The sequence below is a fragment of the Anolis sagrei genome, chromosome 5 (genome assembly GCF_037176765.1).
Source record: "Anolis sagrei isolate rAnoSag1 chromosome 5, rAnoSag1.mat, whole genome shotgun sequence".
Classification (NCBI taxonomy): Eukaryota; Metazoa; Chordata; class Lepidosauria; order Squamata; family Dactyloidae; genus Anolis; species Anolis sagrei.
In genome coordinates this window covers 196,459,923-196,477,333 of record NC_090025.1, presented here as the reverse complement: position 1 = coordinate 196,477,333, position 17,411 = coordinate 196,459,923, and the positions used below count along the sequence as shown (strand labels likewise).

The window sequence follows — 17,411 nt, the reverse complement described above, 5'->3', positions numbered from 1 at the left end:
AGCAGTTTGAAAACATGCAAATGTGAGTAGATCAATAGGTACCGCTCCGGTGGGAAGGTAAGGCCGCTCCATGCAGTCATGCCGGCCACATGACCTTGGAGGTGTCTACGGACAACGCTGGCTCTTCGGCTTAGAAATGGAGATGAGCACCACACCCCAGAGTCAGACATGACTGGACTTAATGTCAGGGGACTACCTTTACCTTTTTTACCATCTCCCCAAGGGACTTGGTGCGGCTTACATAAGGCCAAGTCCACAGCACATCAATAAACAAAAGCGATAACAAATAATCAATACAAAACAGTTAAAATAAAACTCAAAAGCAAAAATACACAATAAGCAATAAACAATAACAATAGCATACAGTATTTAAAAGAACCTATGGCCGGGCCAAATGTAATAATTGAAATTTAAAATGCTGGGCATGAACAAGGTAAGGTAAACTAGGATAGGGGTTTCAAAGAAAGATGAGGGCACGCAGACAATCCTAGGTCACTAGGTTCTTGTGGGTTTTTTCGGGCTATAGGGTCGTGTTCTAGAGGCATTCTCTCCTGACGTTTCGCCTGCATCTATGGCAAGCATCCTCAGAGGTAGTGAGGTCTGTTGGAACTAGGACAATGGGTTTATATATCTGTGGAATGACCAGGGTGGGACAAAGAACTCTTGTCTGCTGGAGCTAGGTGTGGATGTTTCAACTGACCACCTTCATTAGCATTCAAGTGATTCCAGCCATGAAAGCCTTCGACAATACATCAATCCTAAGTCAATATTAAAGTGCATTTGAGGACATATTGCTAAGAGTTTTCCTTATTCTGGGAAGGCACACTGGAACAACCACGTTTTCAGGCTCCTCCTAAAGACTGCCAACGTTGGGGCATGTCTGATGTCCTTAAGGAGTGAATTCCAGAGTCGAGGGGCCACCACCGAGAAGGCCTTGTCCCTTGTCCCCACCAATCACGCCTGCGAAGGAGGTGGGAACGTGAGCAGGGCCTCTCCAGAAGATCGAAGAGATCGAGAGGAGATTCCATCTGAACATTAGGAAGAACTTCCTGACTGTGAGAGCCGTTCAGCAGTGGAACTCTCTGCCCCGGAGTGTGGTGGAGGCTCCTTCTTTGGAAGCTTTTAAACAGGGGCTGGATGGCCATCTGTCAGGGGTGATTTGAATGCAATATTCCTGCTTCCTGGCAGAATGGGGTTGGACTGGATGGCCCATGAGGTCTCTTCCAACTCTTTGATTCTATGATTCTATGTGTGGGTTCATACACAGAAATGCGGTCATGCAGGTAGGCGGGTCCCAAACCGTTCAGGGCTTTGTAGGTAAGAACCTGCACCTTGAATTGGGACTGGAAAATGAATGGCAGCCAGTGGAGCTCCTTAAACAGGAGGGTTGACCGCTCCCTGTAAGAAGCACCGGTTATTGCAATGCTTTGTTAATCCAACTGCATGCCTTGAGCCAAAATTTAATCCTAAATCTTCTGAAATGTGCCATTGAGACAAAAAAGAGACAGGATTTTGAATGACCATTTGTAATCCCCTCCTCAGTCAAAATAGCTATTTAAAGATCAATATGCATTATCTTAATGACAACAATGCTGGACCAGCCACGTTGTCCAGGTGCCCGACCACCGTCTCCCAAAGCAGTTGCTCTATTCCGAACTCAAGAACGGAAAACGGAATGTTGGAGGACAGGAAAAGATATTTAAAGATGTGCTCAAAGTCAGCCTTAAAAACTCTGGCATAGACACTGAGAACTGGGAAGCCCTGGCCCTGGAGGTCAGCTGTGACTAGCAGTGCTGCAGAATGGAGGGCAAAAGAAAGAAACATGCCAAGATGAAGGCGCGTCAAGCCAACCCCAACCGGGACCGTCTTCCACCTGGAAACAGATGCCCTCACAGCGGGAGAAGATGCAGATCCACGGTGAGGTGGATCTGGAATTGGTTAAGTGGACGAACACAGAGAGTGCTCACTAATGCTTCCTCTTCATCTTGGAAAGAAGTGAGAAGTGGAGTGGCACCAAGAGGGTTCCGTCCTGGGCCCGGTCCTACTCAGGATCTTCATTAATGACTTAGATGAAGGGCTAGAAGGCATGATCATCAAGTTTGCAGATGACACCAAATTGGGAGGGAGAGCCAAGACTCCAGGGGACAGGAGCAGGATTCAAAGGGATCTTGACAGATTAGAGAGATGAATGGCCAAAACTAACAAAATGAAGTTCAACAGTGACAAATGCAAGAGACTCCACTTTGGCAGGAAAAACGAAATGCAAAGATACAGAATGGGGGACAATGCCTGGCTCGAGAGCAGTACGTGTGAAAAAGATCTTGGAGTCCTCGTGGACAGGAAGTTAAACATGAGCCAACAATGTGATGTGGCGGCAAAAAAAGCCAATGGGATTGTGGCCTGCATCAATAGGAGCCTAGTGTCTAGATCTAAGGAAGTCCTGCTCCCCATGCTCTATTCTGCTTTGGTTAGACCACATCTGGAATACTGTGTCCAATTCTGGGCACCACAATTCAAGAGAGATATTGACAAGCTGGAATGTGTCCAGAGGAGGGCGACTAAAATGATCAAGGGTCTGGAGAACAAGCCCTATGAGGAGCGGCTTAGGGAACTGGGCATGTTTAGCCTGAAGAAGAGAAGGCTGAGAGGAGATATGATAGCCATGTATAAATATGTGAGAGGAAGCCACAGGCAGGAGGGAGCAAGCTTGTTTTCTGCTTCCTTGGAGACTAGGACGCAATGGAACAATGGCTTCAAACTACAAGAGAGGAGATTCCATCTGAACATGAGGAAGAACTTCCTGACTGTGAGAGCCGTTCAGCAGTGGAACTCTGTGCCCTGGAGTGTGGTCGAGGCTCCTTCTTTGGAAGCTTTTAAGCAGAGGCTGGATGGCCATCTGTCAGGGGTGCTTTGAATGCAATATTCCTGCTTCTTGGCAGAATGGGGTTGGACTGGATGGCCCATGAGGTCTCTTCCAACTCTTTGATTCTTTGATTCTATGATTCTATGAAGAGGGCTCCACAGCCACCTACGGACCCACCACCAGGACACCCAACTTGGAGGAACATCATCCTCGGACTAGATACAACAATTATGTTTACTTCTAGGGTTTAGTAAAGACTTTCAATTAAGGCAACTGACACTATATAGCGAATGAACTGTGTTCAATCACTTAATACTGAGGATATGGTATTGCTATTGTGTAGAAGGTTTACACAATTTATGAGCATCGCAGTGAGATTGAAAATACAGAATGGCATTAATTTGAGAAAGACTATTATCACAGAGAGGCACAAATACCAAGCGGATGTAGCAGCAAAACGACTGGTTTAAAATATGCAATTTTCCATTGGGGACGGCCGTGTTTTTGCAACAATATTTATGAATGCAGAGTCAGCTTGCAAAGCCCGAGGAACATCTGAGGAATGGGGAAGCCTTGCAAACCCTAATGTGATTTAAACCCTTAATCCAAAGCAGCTTGCGGAGAGCTTTTCCTTCTGTCCACAAAAGGTTTCGGGACTCATTCATTAATGATTTCCACCTCCCTCCTTCTCCCAGTCTGGTGTCACTCCGTCTAGCAGAAAGGCACGCATTGGAAGGGCAGCTGGGGATACATGGGTGGCCTTTTTGGCCAGACACACAATCGGACTTCCATACACCTTGCACATTCCCAGAGCTTTTCTTTTCTGGTTGTGATTTGGCATTGCTTTTTGGCCCTAGACAGACCACTGAAAACATGTTCTCTCATCTATATAAATAAAAATGTAATGTTTGTTTGTGGGATTAACAGAACTCAAAAACCACGGGGGGAATTGACACCAAATTTGGACACAAGACACCTAACAACCCAATGTATGTCCTTCACTCATAAAAACACTGAAAAACACAGCAGAAGGACTTTAAAAGCCCCCAAAAGCTAAATGACAGTACAGTAAAAGGGGGGGGGGAAAGGGAGGGAAGGGGAGAAAAAGAAAGAAAGAAAAGAAAGGGGGGGAGAAAGGAGGAAAGGGAGGAGGAAGCATGGAAGCAAAGAGAGAAGGAAGGAAAGAGATAGAGAAGGAAGAAAGGAGAGAAAGACGGAGGGAAAAAAAGGGGGAAGGAAGGAAAGTTAGAGAAACAAAGAAGGAGAGAAGGAAAGAAAAAAGGGAAAGAAGGAAGGAAAGAGGGAGCGAAGGAAGGGGGAAGATGTAGAGGAAGAGGGAGGGAAGGAAAGAAGGAAAGAGAGAAGGAAGAAAAAAGAGACAGCAGAAGAGAAAGAAAAAGGGGGAAGGAAAGAAATAGAGAAGGAAGGAAGAAGAGAAGGAAAGACGGGAAGGAAAGAGGGAGTGAAGGAAGTAGGGAAAGAAGGAGAGAAAGAGGGAAGGTTGGCCACAGCACTGCGTGGCGGGTACAGCTAGTAGAATCATATAAACTGTTGGAAGGGATCCCCAAAGACCACCCAGCCCAACCCCTTCTGCTATGCAGGAAGGCACGATCTGAGCCCTCCCTACAGATGGCCACCCAGCCTCCAGAGAAGGAGACTCCACCAGACTCTCAGGCAGCATACTTACTTACTTAATAACTTAGGTGATCCCTCGTTGACCAAGTAAGATTGTCCTCCAAGTGCAGGGTCCTGGCGGTAGGTACATAGGTGAATGTGGAGCCCTATTCTTGACCTGCATCTTCTCCCACAGTGAGGGCATTAGTTTCCAGGTGGAAGGCGGTCCCGGTCAGGGTTGGCTTGATGCACCTTCCTCTTGACATGTTTCTCCCTTTTGCCCTCCATTCATGCCTTTTTAAATTCTACAGCACTGCTGATCACAGCTGACCTCCAGCTGGAGCACTTCCCAGTTCTCAGTGTCTATGCCAGAGTTTTTAAGGTTGGCTTTGAGCCCATCTTTCAATCTCTTTTCCTGTCCACCAACATTCCATTTTCCATTCTTGAGTTCAGAGTAGAGCAACTGCTTTGGGAGATGGTGGTCAGGCATCCGGACAACGTAGCCGGTCCAGCGGAGTTGATGGCGGAGGACTATCACTTCAATGCTGGTGGCCTTCACTTCTTCCAGAACGCTGGCATTTCCCCACCTGTCTTCTCAAGAGATTTGCAGAATTTTTCAGAGGGAGTGCTGATGAAATCGTTCCAGGAGTTGCATGTGATGTCTGTAGACAGTCCACGTCTCGCAGGCATATAGCAGGGTTGGGAGGACAATAGCTTTATAAACAAACACCTTGGTCTCCCTACGGATGTCCCGGTCCTCAAACACTCTCTGCTTCATTCCGAAGAAAGCTGCACTCGCAGAGCTCAGGCAGTGTTGAATTTCAGTGTCAATGTTGACTTTGGTGGAGAGGTGGCTGCCAAGGGAGCGGAAATGGTCCACATTTTCTAATGTGACACCATTAAGCTGTATCTCTGGCATTGGAGAGGGATTGGCCGGTGTCTGCTGGAAGAGCACTTTGTTTTTCTCGATGTTCAATAACAGGCCGAGCTTCTCGTATACGTCTTGTGTGCTTCTGCGAAGGTGTTTAGAGTGGCTTGTAGGTCTTCTTCTGAATGCACTCAGGCAGCATATTCTACTGTTGAACAGGTATCCCTGTACATAAGTTCTTCCTAATGTTTAGATTGAATCTCTTTTCCTGCAGTTGGAATCCATGACTCAGTTATGCCTTAGTTTCCAGAGCAGCAGAAAATAAATTTCTATAGTCCCCAATGAGACATCCTTTCAGATACTTAATCATGGCTCTCATGTCCCCTCCAAGCTAAACATCCCTAAGTTGGTCCTTAGAGGAATTCATGGTTTCCAGACCATTGATCATTTTGGACACCTTCCAGCTTGTCAATATTATTCATGAATTCTGATCCCCAGAATTATTCCAGGTTTAGTCTGATCAAAGCAGAATTGAGCAATACTATGCAGGCCTGTAGGCAGAAAATGTCTCTTAATTGGTAATTTAGTAGTTACAAAAGAATACCACAACACCAGTTGGAAACATTTGAAAACTGTGTCAATACATTTTGAGGCTCCATTGATAAACTTTGGTGGACACTCAAGAGTGCAATTCCAGTCAGTCTTTCTTAACTCATTGTGCTTCTTCTTTGTTTTCAAACATTTAAGAGTTGACAACGACCTTTCATTTGTAGCTGTTGACACTGGCAATGTTGCAGAAATCTGAAGAAGTTTCTTCACATTGCCGAAGGCTTTCATGGCCGGAATCACTGGGTTGTTGTAGGTTTTTTCAGGCTAAATGGCCATGTTCTAGAGGCATTCTCTCCTGACGTTTTGCCTGCATCTATGGCAAGCATCCTCAGAGGTAGTGAGGTCTGTTGGAAGTAGGAAAAAGGGTTTATATATCTGTGGAATGACCAGGGTGGGACAAAGGACTCTTGTCTGTTGGAGCTAGGTGTGAATGTAAAATCACAACAGCACAACAACAGAGGGGTCCTTTGTCTCACCCTGGTCATTCCACAGATATATAATCCCATTTTCCTAGTTCCAACAGACCTCACTACCTCTGAGGATGCTTGCCATAGATGCAGGCAAAACGTCAGGAGAGAATGCCTCTAGAACATGTCCATATAGCCCGAAAAAACCTACAACAACCCAGTTTCTTCACATTCATAGAAAATTGCCCATCACAGACAAGATAGACTTTTTGATTATTTTTCTGCAGGTGCAATTTTTTCCAATTTTCTACAGCACAGGTCACAGTCTTCCATCAGTGTGTCAGTACCTTGAAGGCCATCATTGTAAAGTTCTGTGCACTTGTTTAAGTTGGATTTGAAATGGCCACAATTAATTGGGAGGAGCACTTGCAGTTCCTGAATTATTTATTTATTTATGTATTTATTTCCTGCATTTCTAACCCGCCTTTCTCACCCCTGAGGGGGGACTCAGGGTGACCTAACAGCAAGAATCAACCGGTGCTGTCCCAATTATAAACATTCAACAATACAATTTAAAGCATTAAACAACTAACTAAAAACAGTCAGTTACTCAATCGATTAAAACACGCCAATTAAAACTCAAATCCAGTTCCGGGTCAGTTCATTATCACGAGTTGTGAAAATCTTCTTCCCACATTGTTGTTATTCAATGGTCGAACGCTTGGTCTCATAGCCAAGTCTTGAGTTTACTTCTAAAAGACAGGAGGGAGGTGGCTAGTCTGATGTCCTTGGGGAGGGAATTCCACAGATGGGGGGCCACTGCTGAGAAGGCCCTGTCCCTTGTCCCCACCAATGGTGTTTGCAATGGCAGTGGGATCGAGAGCAGGGCCTCTCCAGATGATCTTAGACTTCGTGATGGTTCATAACAGGAGATACATTCGGACAGGTAAACTGGGTCAGAACCATTTAGGGCTTTAAAGGTTAAAACCAGCACTTTGAATTGTGCTCGGAAGCAGACCGGCAGCCAGTGGAGCTGGCGCAACTACTTCTCTGTACCTTGTAAACCTTTATTGGAAACCTTTACTGCAGAAAAAATCCAGAAATGGGATGTACACTGTGCTGGTACGGCTGTACCAGGAGCTCCAACTTTATTTTCTTTCTTTATCTGTTTGCAGTCATAGGGCAGGCCTCCTGTCCATCATAATTAAGCTTTGGTTCCGCCCCTTGTTCAGGGCTCTGGGAGGGAAAGGAGCCATTTTTGGGGCAGTCTCACACAAGGAAGCTAAACTATAGGACGTAGACCAGCTCGTCCCGTAGAAAAGCTTCTTTTCTCAATAACATCCGGGGAAACAGAAACAGAAATTCCAGGGAAAAGGTCCCAAGGCTCTGGCTGAGAGCTCACAGCCTCTCAGCCTCACAGCAATCAGAGGGAAAACAACCCTGAGGTTTTCAAAGAATTCTCTGAGGGAGGACAGCACTACAGATCCATGGAAATCCATCTGCAATATCTACAAGCCTCGGCTGGTAGGTCTACTCGATATCCAGATGCATTTGGAATCGGTAGTAGGACCCACACAGATGAGGCATAGATAGTAAACTGCCTGGGAGAGGTCAAATAGGGCTTTTTCCTACAGAGAAAGTACAGTTAATTGAAGTCAGGTGCCAGTCCATTGAGGACTAGACTAAGAAAGCCTTGAAGTGTTGTTTGAACAATTGAAGATTTGTTGTTTGTTCCATAATAAAGACTTTGTTGTATCATTAAAGACTCTAAAGACCATCACTTCAGAAAAATCCCTGAGAACCTCTCTTTGTGGCACCCTGGCTTCCAGCTGGGCTTAAAGTATATGCCCTATAGAAAAGACAGCTGTTACAGGCCCAGCGCGCGACAGAACATACACATTTAGCCTACAGTACTGCATTGGTGTTTATGAAGTTGCCTGCATGTTGCTTTTAGAAGTCTGCCTTGGACAGATATGAGGAATCCTCATTTCTCCACCCATAGACTCCACCACTGATCTTCCTGTTCAAATATCTCCTGAATTTCTTTCATAGATTCCATGCGCATCTCCCTAGCTTTTTCTAAGAGACTGTCAACATGTTACAGACTACAAAAATATCCATATCTATTCTTTGTAATGTTTTGTAAGCTGAAGGGATGATGACAGAAGCTATCATAGAATCATAGAATCCAAGAGTTGGAAGAGACCTCATGGGCCATCCAGTCCAACCCCATTCTGCCAAGAAGCAGGAATATTGCATTCAAATCACCCCTGACAGATGGCCATCCAGCCTCTGTTTTAAAGCTTCCAAAGAAGGAGCCTCCACCACACTCCGGGGCAGAGAGTTCCACTGCTGAACAGCTCTCACAGTCAGGAAGTTCTTCCTCATGTTCAGATGGAATCTCCTCTCTTGTAGTTTGAAGCCATTGTTCCATTGCGTCCTAGTCTCCAGAGCAGCAGAAAACAAGCTTGCTCCCTCCTCCCTGTGGCTTCCTCTCACATATTTATACATGGCTATCATATCCCCTCTCATCCTTCTCTTCTTCAGGCTAAACATGCCCAGCTCCTTAAGCCGCTCCTCATAGGGCTTGTTCTCCAGACCCTTGATCATTTTAGTCGCCCTCCTCTGGACACATTCCAGCTTGTCAATCTCTCTCTTGAATTGTGGTGCCCAGAATTGGACACAATATTCCAGGTGTGGTCTAACCAAAGCAGAATAGAGCATGGGGAGCATGACTTCCCTAGATCTAGACATTATGCTCCTATTGATGCAGGCCAAAATCCCATTGGCTTTTTTTGCCGCCATAGGATGTGTATGGTTACTACAAATTCAGCCTTCAGAACAGCTATAAAGAAGATGTCCAGCTTGGGAAGAAGTCTCACTGTTGTATAGAGGACTCTCTTTTAGTTCTTTAAGTGTTCTCACCACCACACTGTATAGTTCAGCAAAATGTAAACATGCATCATTTTGCTCAACCCATTGGGTTTCACAACATTGCAACAGGTTGTTTGCTCTTGATTCAGGAAAACAGTTTTTTATATTTCATTTCAACAGTTCCAGTTTGATGAATGATGCTCTGAAGTAATTGCACACAGAGATATTGTTCCTTGTCAGTTTCCGAGAGATGGAAGTCTTTGCAAAGGCTAGATTTAGTGAGTGAGCACTGCCGTGGATGTCGACAACCATTGGATACTTCTGCGATATAATTGCCTATGCTCCACTAATATGACCACTCATATTAGCAGCTCCATCATAAGCCTGTCCACACAAGGATTGCAAGTTCAGTCCATTTTTTCCAGTATTTTCAAAATAATGCCTGCAAGTCCTCCACCTTTCATATCACTTATCTTTCGTGTGCACGGGCAATACACCTCCCCAGTCTACCCAAGAAAATGCTCACACAAGGTAGTTGGGTTAAACAATGGCCACAACTCAATTTATTGATAACAGGAACGAGGGTTGGCGGCTATGCATGGGTCCTGGATCAGGATTGGGCAGCCTGCTGCTGTCTGATACCGTTTAGCCTACAAGGTGCCGCTGGCACAATACCAGGCCCACGTAAACTCGGCACCCCTGCACCACAAGACATTCCCCCCTCCAATAGGGGGGGATACCAAGCCAGATCCAGGTCCCATGCCCAATGCCAACCATGAGTTGCGACGAATAGCACCAAAAAAAAAAAAAAAAAAAGCAAACAGATCATAGAATCATAAAATCAAAGAGTTGGAAGAGACCTCCTGGGCCATCCAGTCCAACCCCCTGCCAAGAAGCAGGAATATTGCATTCAAATCACCCCTGACAGATGACCATCCAGCCCCTGTTTAAAAGCTTCCAAAGAAGGAGCCTCCACCACACTCCCTCCGAGGCAGAGAGTTCCACTGCTGAACGGCTCTCACAGTCAGGAAGTTCTTCCTCATGTTCAGATGGAATCTCCTCTCTTGTAGTCTGAAGCCGTTGTTCTGTGTCCTAATCTCCAAGGAAGCAGAAAACAAGCTTGCTCCCTCCTCCCTATGGCTTCCTCTCATATATTTATACATGGCTATCATATCTCCTCTCAGCCTTCTCTTCTTCAGGCTAAACATGCCCAGCTCCTTAAGCCGCTCCTCATAGAGCTTGTTCTCCAGACCCTTTATCATTTTAGTTGCTGTCCTCTGGACACATTCCAGCTTGTCAATCTCTCTCTTCAATTGTGGTGCCCAGAATTGAACACAATATTCCAGATGTGGTCTAACCAAAGCAGAATAGAGGGGTAGCATTACTTCCTTAGATCTAGACACTATGCTCCTCTTGATGCAGTTCAAAATCCCATTGGCTTTTTTTGCCGCCACATCACATTGTTGGCTCATGTTTAACTTGTTGTCCACGAGGACTCCAAGATCTTTTTCACACGTAGATACAATTTTAACCGTGACAAGCTAACCAAAACAAGCCAACCAGGAAACAAGACACAATAAGCATACAGGGTGGGTGGGATGGATCAGCTGAAACACACCCAGTGTCTATCGGGGAGCTTGGGGCAACCTTAAATAGGCTGCCCGAGAGGAGGGAGAGGCCAGCACTGGCCTCTCCAGTGGCAGGGCGTGGCAAGCTGGCCATTGGCCCTCCAGCTGGACAGCGGAAAACTTTCCTGCCGTCCAGGGGCTCCTGAGAGAAAGAAGCCCCCTGAGGCCATAATGGCGGCGGAGGATGGCCTGCACCGCAATGTTTCCGTCCCTGTAAGTCTGGCCATGCCTTTTCACAAAGCCTACAAAATCTTCTCTTATTCCTTCAGCTTCAACATCAACACCCCTTACCAAGAGTGATAACTGTTCTGAGGTACTCACATCCAAAGTTTCATCTATCAAAACAAAGAAATGCTGCGATGCATTGCCTCTTTCAACAAATCTTTGTATCATCTTGTCACTACAAATGTCTATTAGTTCATTCTGTATTTGAGAACTAGTATACTTGTGCTGGTACGGCTGTACCAGGAGCTCCAATTTTATTTGCTTTATATTAAATGTTTGCTTGCAGTCCAAGGTTTCACAAAGGTGGCTTCCTTTGGTTGCAGTCGTAGTCACCTGTCCATCATCGTTAAGTTTTGGTTCTGCCCCTTGCTCAGGGCAATTGGAAAGGGAGCCATTTTTTAGTTACTCTCAGCAAGGAAAGCTGATGTACAGGACGCGTGCAAGCTTCCCCTGTACAAAAGCTTCAACCCTTAAGACCTTCCGGGGGAAACAGTCTTAAGAGCATCAAGACCTTCTGGGGGAGAACAGTCTTAAGAGCACTCAAAGATTTCCAGGGAAGCAGTCCTAAAGCTTTGAGGAATTTTGGAGGGTGAACAGTTTGAAAGACCAAAGAACTCCAGCTGGAGAACATCTAAGCCTTTACTGGTAGGTCCACTTGGCGTTCGAGAAGCAGTTCGACCTGGTAGCGGAGCCCACATCAGTAAGGGTTAGATTACAGTCAGCCTGGGAGAAGTTAAAAAGGAGACTTTCCTTTAAAGTAAAGAAGAAGTTATTGAAGACAGTTGCCTGTCCTTCGTAGGCAAGTTAAGGAAGCTCCCAGTTGCATAAAAGCCTGGAGTCATTTGTTTAACTTTCTGAAGACAAAAGAAGTTTCTGTTTGATTGTTCATTAATAAAATACTTTGTTATACTTCACAAGCCATCTAAAGACTATTTGTGGTGGAAAACCTCTGAGAACTTCTCCTTGGGCCCCCTGGCTTCCCGCTGGGCAAAGGTTGCACATCCTGTTCTAAAGGAAATTCTTTACAGGCCCAGCGCACGACAGAACAATACTGGACATTCAAAGCTGCAGTTTAAAGATGACTTTTCAGGTCAGTGTTTCCTAATTTGGCATGAGACCCCAACAAAGCCCTGAAATTACTGTCATTGTGCAAAGGTTATTCACAGGTACTAAGTACTGAATCTTTACTCCTTCTTAAAGCCAGATTTGTCAGCCACAAGGGACAATAGTTTCCACAATTGACAGAAGTTTCTTTCTGATGCCTCCCAACAAATACCACCTACCTGTGTGGCAAAGGAAGAACACATCGATGGCAAGGAGGAGAACTCCACATGTCAATGGCGGCATATTTTGCATCCGGGCAGCCCGGGTTTGGGGAGAGCTGTTCTCACATGCAGGATGAGAGTTGCGAGGTCAAGGCAGCTGCCACAGGTTCCCTGGAAAAGAAAAAAGAAAAGCTATCTGTCTGAATGGGATATTTAATGCAAGAACCACAGAGTTGGAAGGGGTCCCCAAAGCTCATCTTGTCTCAATGCAGCATCTCCAGACAAAGCATCCACAGCAGGGAGCTATCCAGCCTTTTTCTGAAGACATTCAGAGGATTGGTTCCATTGTCTTGCCACCTATTTCAACCAAAACCGTATCCCATGCAGCTGTGGACAAGTCTACATAGGGACCACCAAACGCAGTTCCCAAACACGCATCAAGGAACATGAAAGGTACTGCAGACTACTTCAACCAGAGAAGCCAGCCATAGCAGAGCACCTGAGGAACCAGCCTGGACACAGCATATTATTTGAGAACACAGAAATGCTGGACCACACCAACAACCACCATGTCAGACTACACAGAGAAGCCACTGAAATCCACAAGAAGCATGTGGAGTTGTGGACAATTTCAACAGAAAGGAGGAAACTATGAAAATGAACAAAATCTGGCTACCAATATTAAAAAACTCTAAAATCACAACAGCAAAACAACAGAGAGGAAACAATCAGGGACAGCTAATCACCTCTCAACAAAAGATTCCCCCAGGCACTGCCAAGCCATCAAATGCTAATTAAGGTGGTCAGTTGAAACATTCACACCTAGCTCCAGCAGACAAGAGTCCTTTGTCAATCTGCACCTGGCTGCTATCTTCAGTTTCCACACTCTCATGCCTTGCTGTGGGAAACCACTTCTTCTTCACTGTCTATAGCAGGGACATCTTGAACCAAACTGTGAACCTGAGTCCCATCATCCTCGTCAGAAACACTCTCTGATTCCAGCTGTGTCACAACATTTGGGCTGCAAAGGTTGACAGCGAGCTACGCAATGGTCAGAAGGCCAATCCAATCTGGGCTTCATCTTTCTCCCAACAATGGGATCCACATATTTTTGGAACAGGAATTTGAAATTGCTCGTATTGCACCCTGTTATTTCCGCGCCGTCTTTCTGGGTATATCTACGCCAGGCACGCGGAAACTTCAGCCCTCTAGGTGTCTTGGACACCTGGAGCGCAGAAATTTGCCTATGCCTGATCTACACTGTTGAATGAATGCTGTTTGAAATCACATTTATTGCCATTGTTCTGGTACGGCTGTACCAGGAGCTCCAACTTTATTTGCTTTGTATTAAATGTTTGTTTTCAGTCCTAGGTTTCAGGGACTCTGCAGATAGGTGGCTTCCTTTGGTTGCAGTCATAGGGCAAGTCACCTGTCCATCATCGTTAAGTTTTGGTCCCGCCCCTTGCGCAGGGCCATTGGGAAGTGAAGGGAGCCATTTTTTTGTTAGTCTCAGAAAGGCAAGCTAATGTACAGGATGTGTGCAAGCTTCCCCTGTACAAAGCTTCAACCCTTAAGACTTCCCGGGGGAAACAGTCTTAAGAGTCTCCAAAGATTTCCAGGAAAACAGCCCTAAAGACCAAAGAACTCCAGCTAGAGAACAATGTGATGTGGCGGCAAAAAAAGCCAATGGGATTTTGACCTGCATTAATAGGGGCCTAGTGTCTAGATCTAGGGAAGTCATGCTCCCCATGCTCTATTCTGCTTTGGTTAGACCACACCTGGAATATTGTGTCCAATTCTGGGCACCACAATTCAAGAGAGATATTGACAAGCTGGAATGTGTCCAGAGGAGGGCGACTAAAATGATCAAGGGTCTGGAGAACAAGCCCTATGAGGAGTGGCTTAAGGAGCTGGGCATGTTTAGCCTGAAGAAGAGAAGGCTGAGAGGAGATATGATAGCCATGTATAAATATGTGAGAGGAAGCCACAGGGAGGAGGGAGAAAGCTTGTTTTCTGCTTCCTTGGAGACTAGGACGTGGAACAATGGCTTCAAACTACAAGAGAGGAGATTCCACCTGAACATGAGGAAGAACTTCCTGACTGTGAGAGACGTTCAGCAGTGGAACTCTCTGCCCCGGAGTGTGGAGGAGGCTCCTTCTTTGGAAGCTTTTAAACAGGGGCTGGATGGCCATCTGTCAGGGGTGATTTGAATGCAATATTCCTGCTTCTTGGCAGAATGGGGTTGGACTGGATGGCCCATGAGGTCTCTTCCAACTCTTTGATTCTATGATTCTATGATCTAAGCCTTTACTGGTAGGTCAACTCGGTGCTTCTAGACGCAGTTCGACCCGGTAGCAGAGCCCACATCAGTCAGGGTTAGATTACAGTCAGCCTGGGAGAAGTTAAAAAAGGGACTTTCCTTTGAAGTAAAGAAGAAGTTATAGAAGTTGCCTGTCCTTCGTGGGCAAGTTTAAGAAGCTATCAGTTGCATAAAAGCCTGGAACCATTTGTTTAACTTTCTGAAGACAAGAGAAGTTTCTGTTTGATTGTTCATTAAGAAAAGACTTTGTTATACTTCACAAGCCATCTAAAGATCATTTGTGGTGGAAAACCTCTGAGAACTTCTCCTTGGGCCCCCTGGCTTCCCGCTGGGCAAAGTTTGCACATCCTGTCTAAAGGAAATTCTTTACAGGCCCAGCATGCAACGGAACAGCCATCAGTCAGTGCTATGGAGTCCTGGAAGTTGTAAGTTGGTGAGGCTCCAGCACCATTTAGCAGCAACAAATAAAGACTTTGGGAAACTACACCTCCCAGGATTCCATGCCGTTGAGCCACAACAGTTGAAGTGATGTTAAACTGTATTAGTTTAATAGTATATATAGTTTCTTCTATTTGCATTCCCTTGGTCAATTCACTTTCCCGTTTTCTTAGAATGCATAAACTCTATTCCTTAAGAGAAGTTTTAACTGACTGCAATACTAGACATTTGGGTAGGATGTCTATTCCTCCTGCTCTTCCCCTTCTGGACTCCTTCCATTCTCCTCCTTGACCTCCATTCCAGGCTTTTGCACAGATTTCGAGGATGTAAAGCTCTATAGCATGAAAGGAGCCAGCTGGCACTTCCGAACTTAATCCAATTTCCTTCCGTTTTGTTGTCCAAATTCTACTTGAAGGCCTTGGGGATTTTGCAGCCCAGGGAAACCTCCACTTCTGAGGAGGAAGAAGCTTGCATGCAGAGAAAGATGGACTTAATCTAAGCTGGAGAGCCCAGCCCTTGTTTTCAAAACTAATGTAGAAATGTATTAGCTGTGTCTAGATCAGTGTTTCTCAACCTGGGGGTCGGGACCCCTGGGGGGGTCATGAGGGGGGTGTCAAAGGGGTCGGCAAAGGCCATCAGGAAACACAGTATTTTCCGTTGGTCAAGGGGGTTCTTTGTGGGAAGTTTATTCCAATTCTATTGTTAGTGGGGTTCAGAATGCTGTTTGATTGTAGGTGAACTATAAATCCCAGCAACTACAACTCCAAAATGTCAAGGTCTATTTTCCCCAAACTCCACCACTGTTCACAATTGGGTGTATTGAGTATTTGTGCCAAGTTTGGTCCGGATCTAGCATTGTTTGCAGTGTTCTCTGTGAACTACAACTCCCAAACTCAAGGTCAATGCCCACTAAACCCTTCCAGTATTTTCTCTTGGTCATGGGAGTTTATTTATTTATTTATTATTTATTTACTATGCTTATATACCGCAATTCTCAGCCTACTGGCGACTCATTGCGGTGTTGGCGACTCATTGCGGTGTGTGCCAAGTTTGGTACAATTCCATTGATGGTGGAGTTCAGAATGCTCTTTGATTATGTGAACTATACATCCCAGCAACTACAACTCCAAAATGTCAAGGTTTTTTTTTTCCCCCAAACTCCACCAGTGTTCACAACTGGGTGTATTGAGTATTTGTGCCAAGTTTGGCCCGATTTATCATTGTTTGCAGTGTTCTCTGTGAACTACAATTCCCAAACTCAAGGTCAATGCCCACTAAACCCTTCCAGTATTTTCTCTTGGTTGTGGGAGTTCTGTGTGCCAAGTTTGGTTCAATTCCATTGATGGTGGAGTTCAGAATGCTCTGTGATTGTAGGTGAACTATAAATCCCAGCAACTACAACTCCAAAATGTCAAGGTCTATTTTCCCCAAACTCCACCAGTGTTCACAATTGGATGTATTGAGTATTTGTGCCAAGTTTGGTCCGGATCTATCATTGTTTGCACAGTGTTCTCTGTGAACTACAATTCCCAAACTCAAGGTCAATGCCCACTAAACCCTTCCAGTATTTTCTCTTGGTTGTGGGAGTTCTGTGTGCCAAGTTTGGTCCAATTCCATTGATGGTGGAGTTCAGAATGCTCTTTGATTGTAGGTGAACTATAAATCCCAGCAACTCCATCTCCCAAATGACAAAAGCAATCCCTCCCCACAACCCCACCTCACTACCTCTGAGGATGCTTGCCGTAAATGCAGGCAAAACGTCAGGAGAAAATGCCTCTAGAACATGGCCATATAGCCCGAAAAAAACCTACAACAACCCAGCAGTATTTATATTTGGGCACATCAGGCATTTGTGCCAAATTTTGTCTTGTTGTTGTTCATTCGTTCAGTCCCCTCCGACTCTTCGTGACCTCATGGACCAGCCCACGCCAGAGCTCCCTGTCGGCCGTCACCACCCCCAGCTCCTTCAAGGTCGGTCCAGTCCCTTCAAGGATGCCATCCATCCATCTTGCCCTTGGTCGGCCCCTCTTCCTTTTGCCTTCCACTTTCCCCAGCATCCTTCCCTTCTCCAGGCTTTCCTGTCTCCTCATGATGTGGCCAAAGGACTTCCACTTTGTCTCTAGTCTCCTTTCCTCCAGTGAGAAACCAGGCTTCATTTCCTGGAGGATGGACTGGTTGGATCTTCTCGCAGTCCAAGGCACTCTCAGAACTTTCCTCCAACACCACAGCTCAAAAGCATCTCTCTTCCTTCCCTCAGCCTTCCCGAAGGTCCAGCTCTCACCTCCGTAGGTGACTACAGG

General features: G+C 45.6%; 1 protein-coding gene across 3 annotated transcripts in view; it reads right to left on the bottom strand.

The window, feature by feature from the left end:
* The window catches only part of LOC132775583 (protocadherin-15-like), a 100,111-nt gene that overhangs the window by 51,449 nt on the left and 31,251 nt on the right, over positions 1 to 17,411 (bottom strand). For all 3 annotated transcript variants that reach the window (XM_067469393.1, XM_067469395.1, XM_067469394.1), the window contains exon 2: positions 12,372 to 12,524. In XM_067469393.1, coding sequence (XP_067325494.1) covers positions 12,372 to 12,444 — 73 coding nt within the window. In that variant the 5' untranslated portion in view covers positions 12,445 to 12,524. The remainder of the gene's footprint in view (positions 1 to 12,371; positions 12,525 to 17,411) is intronic.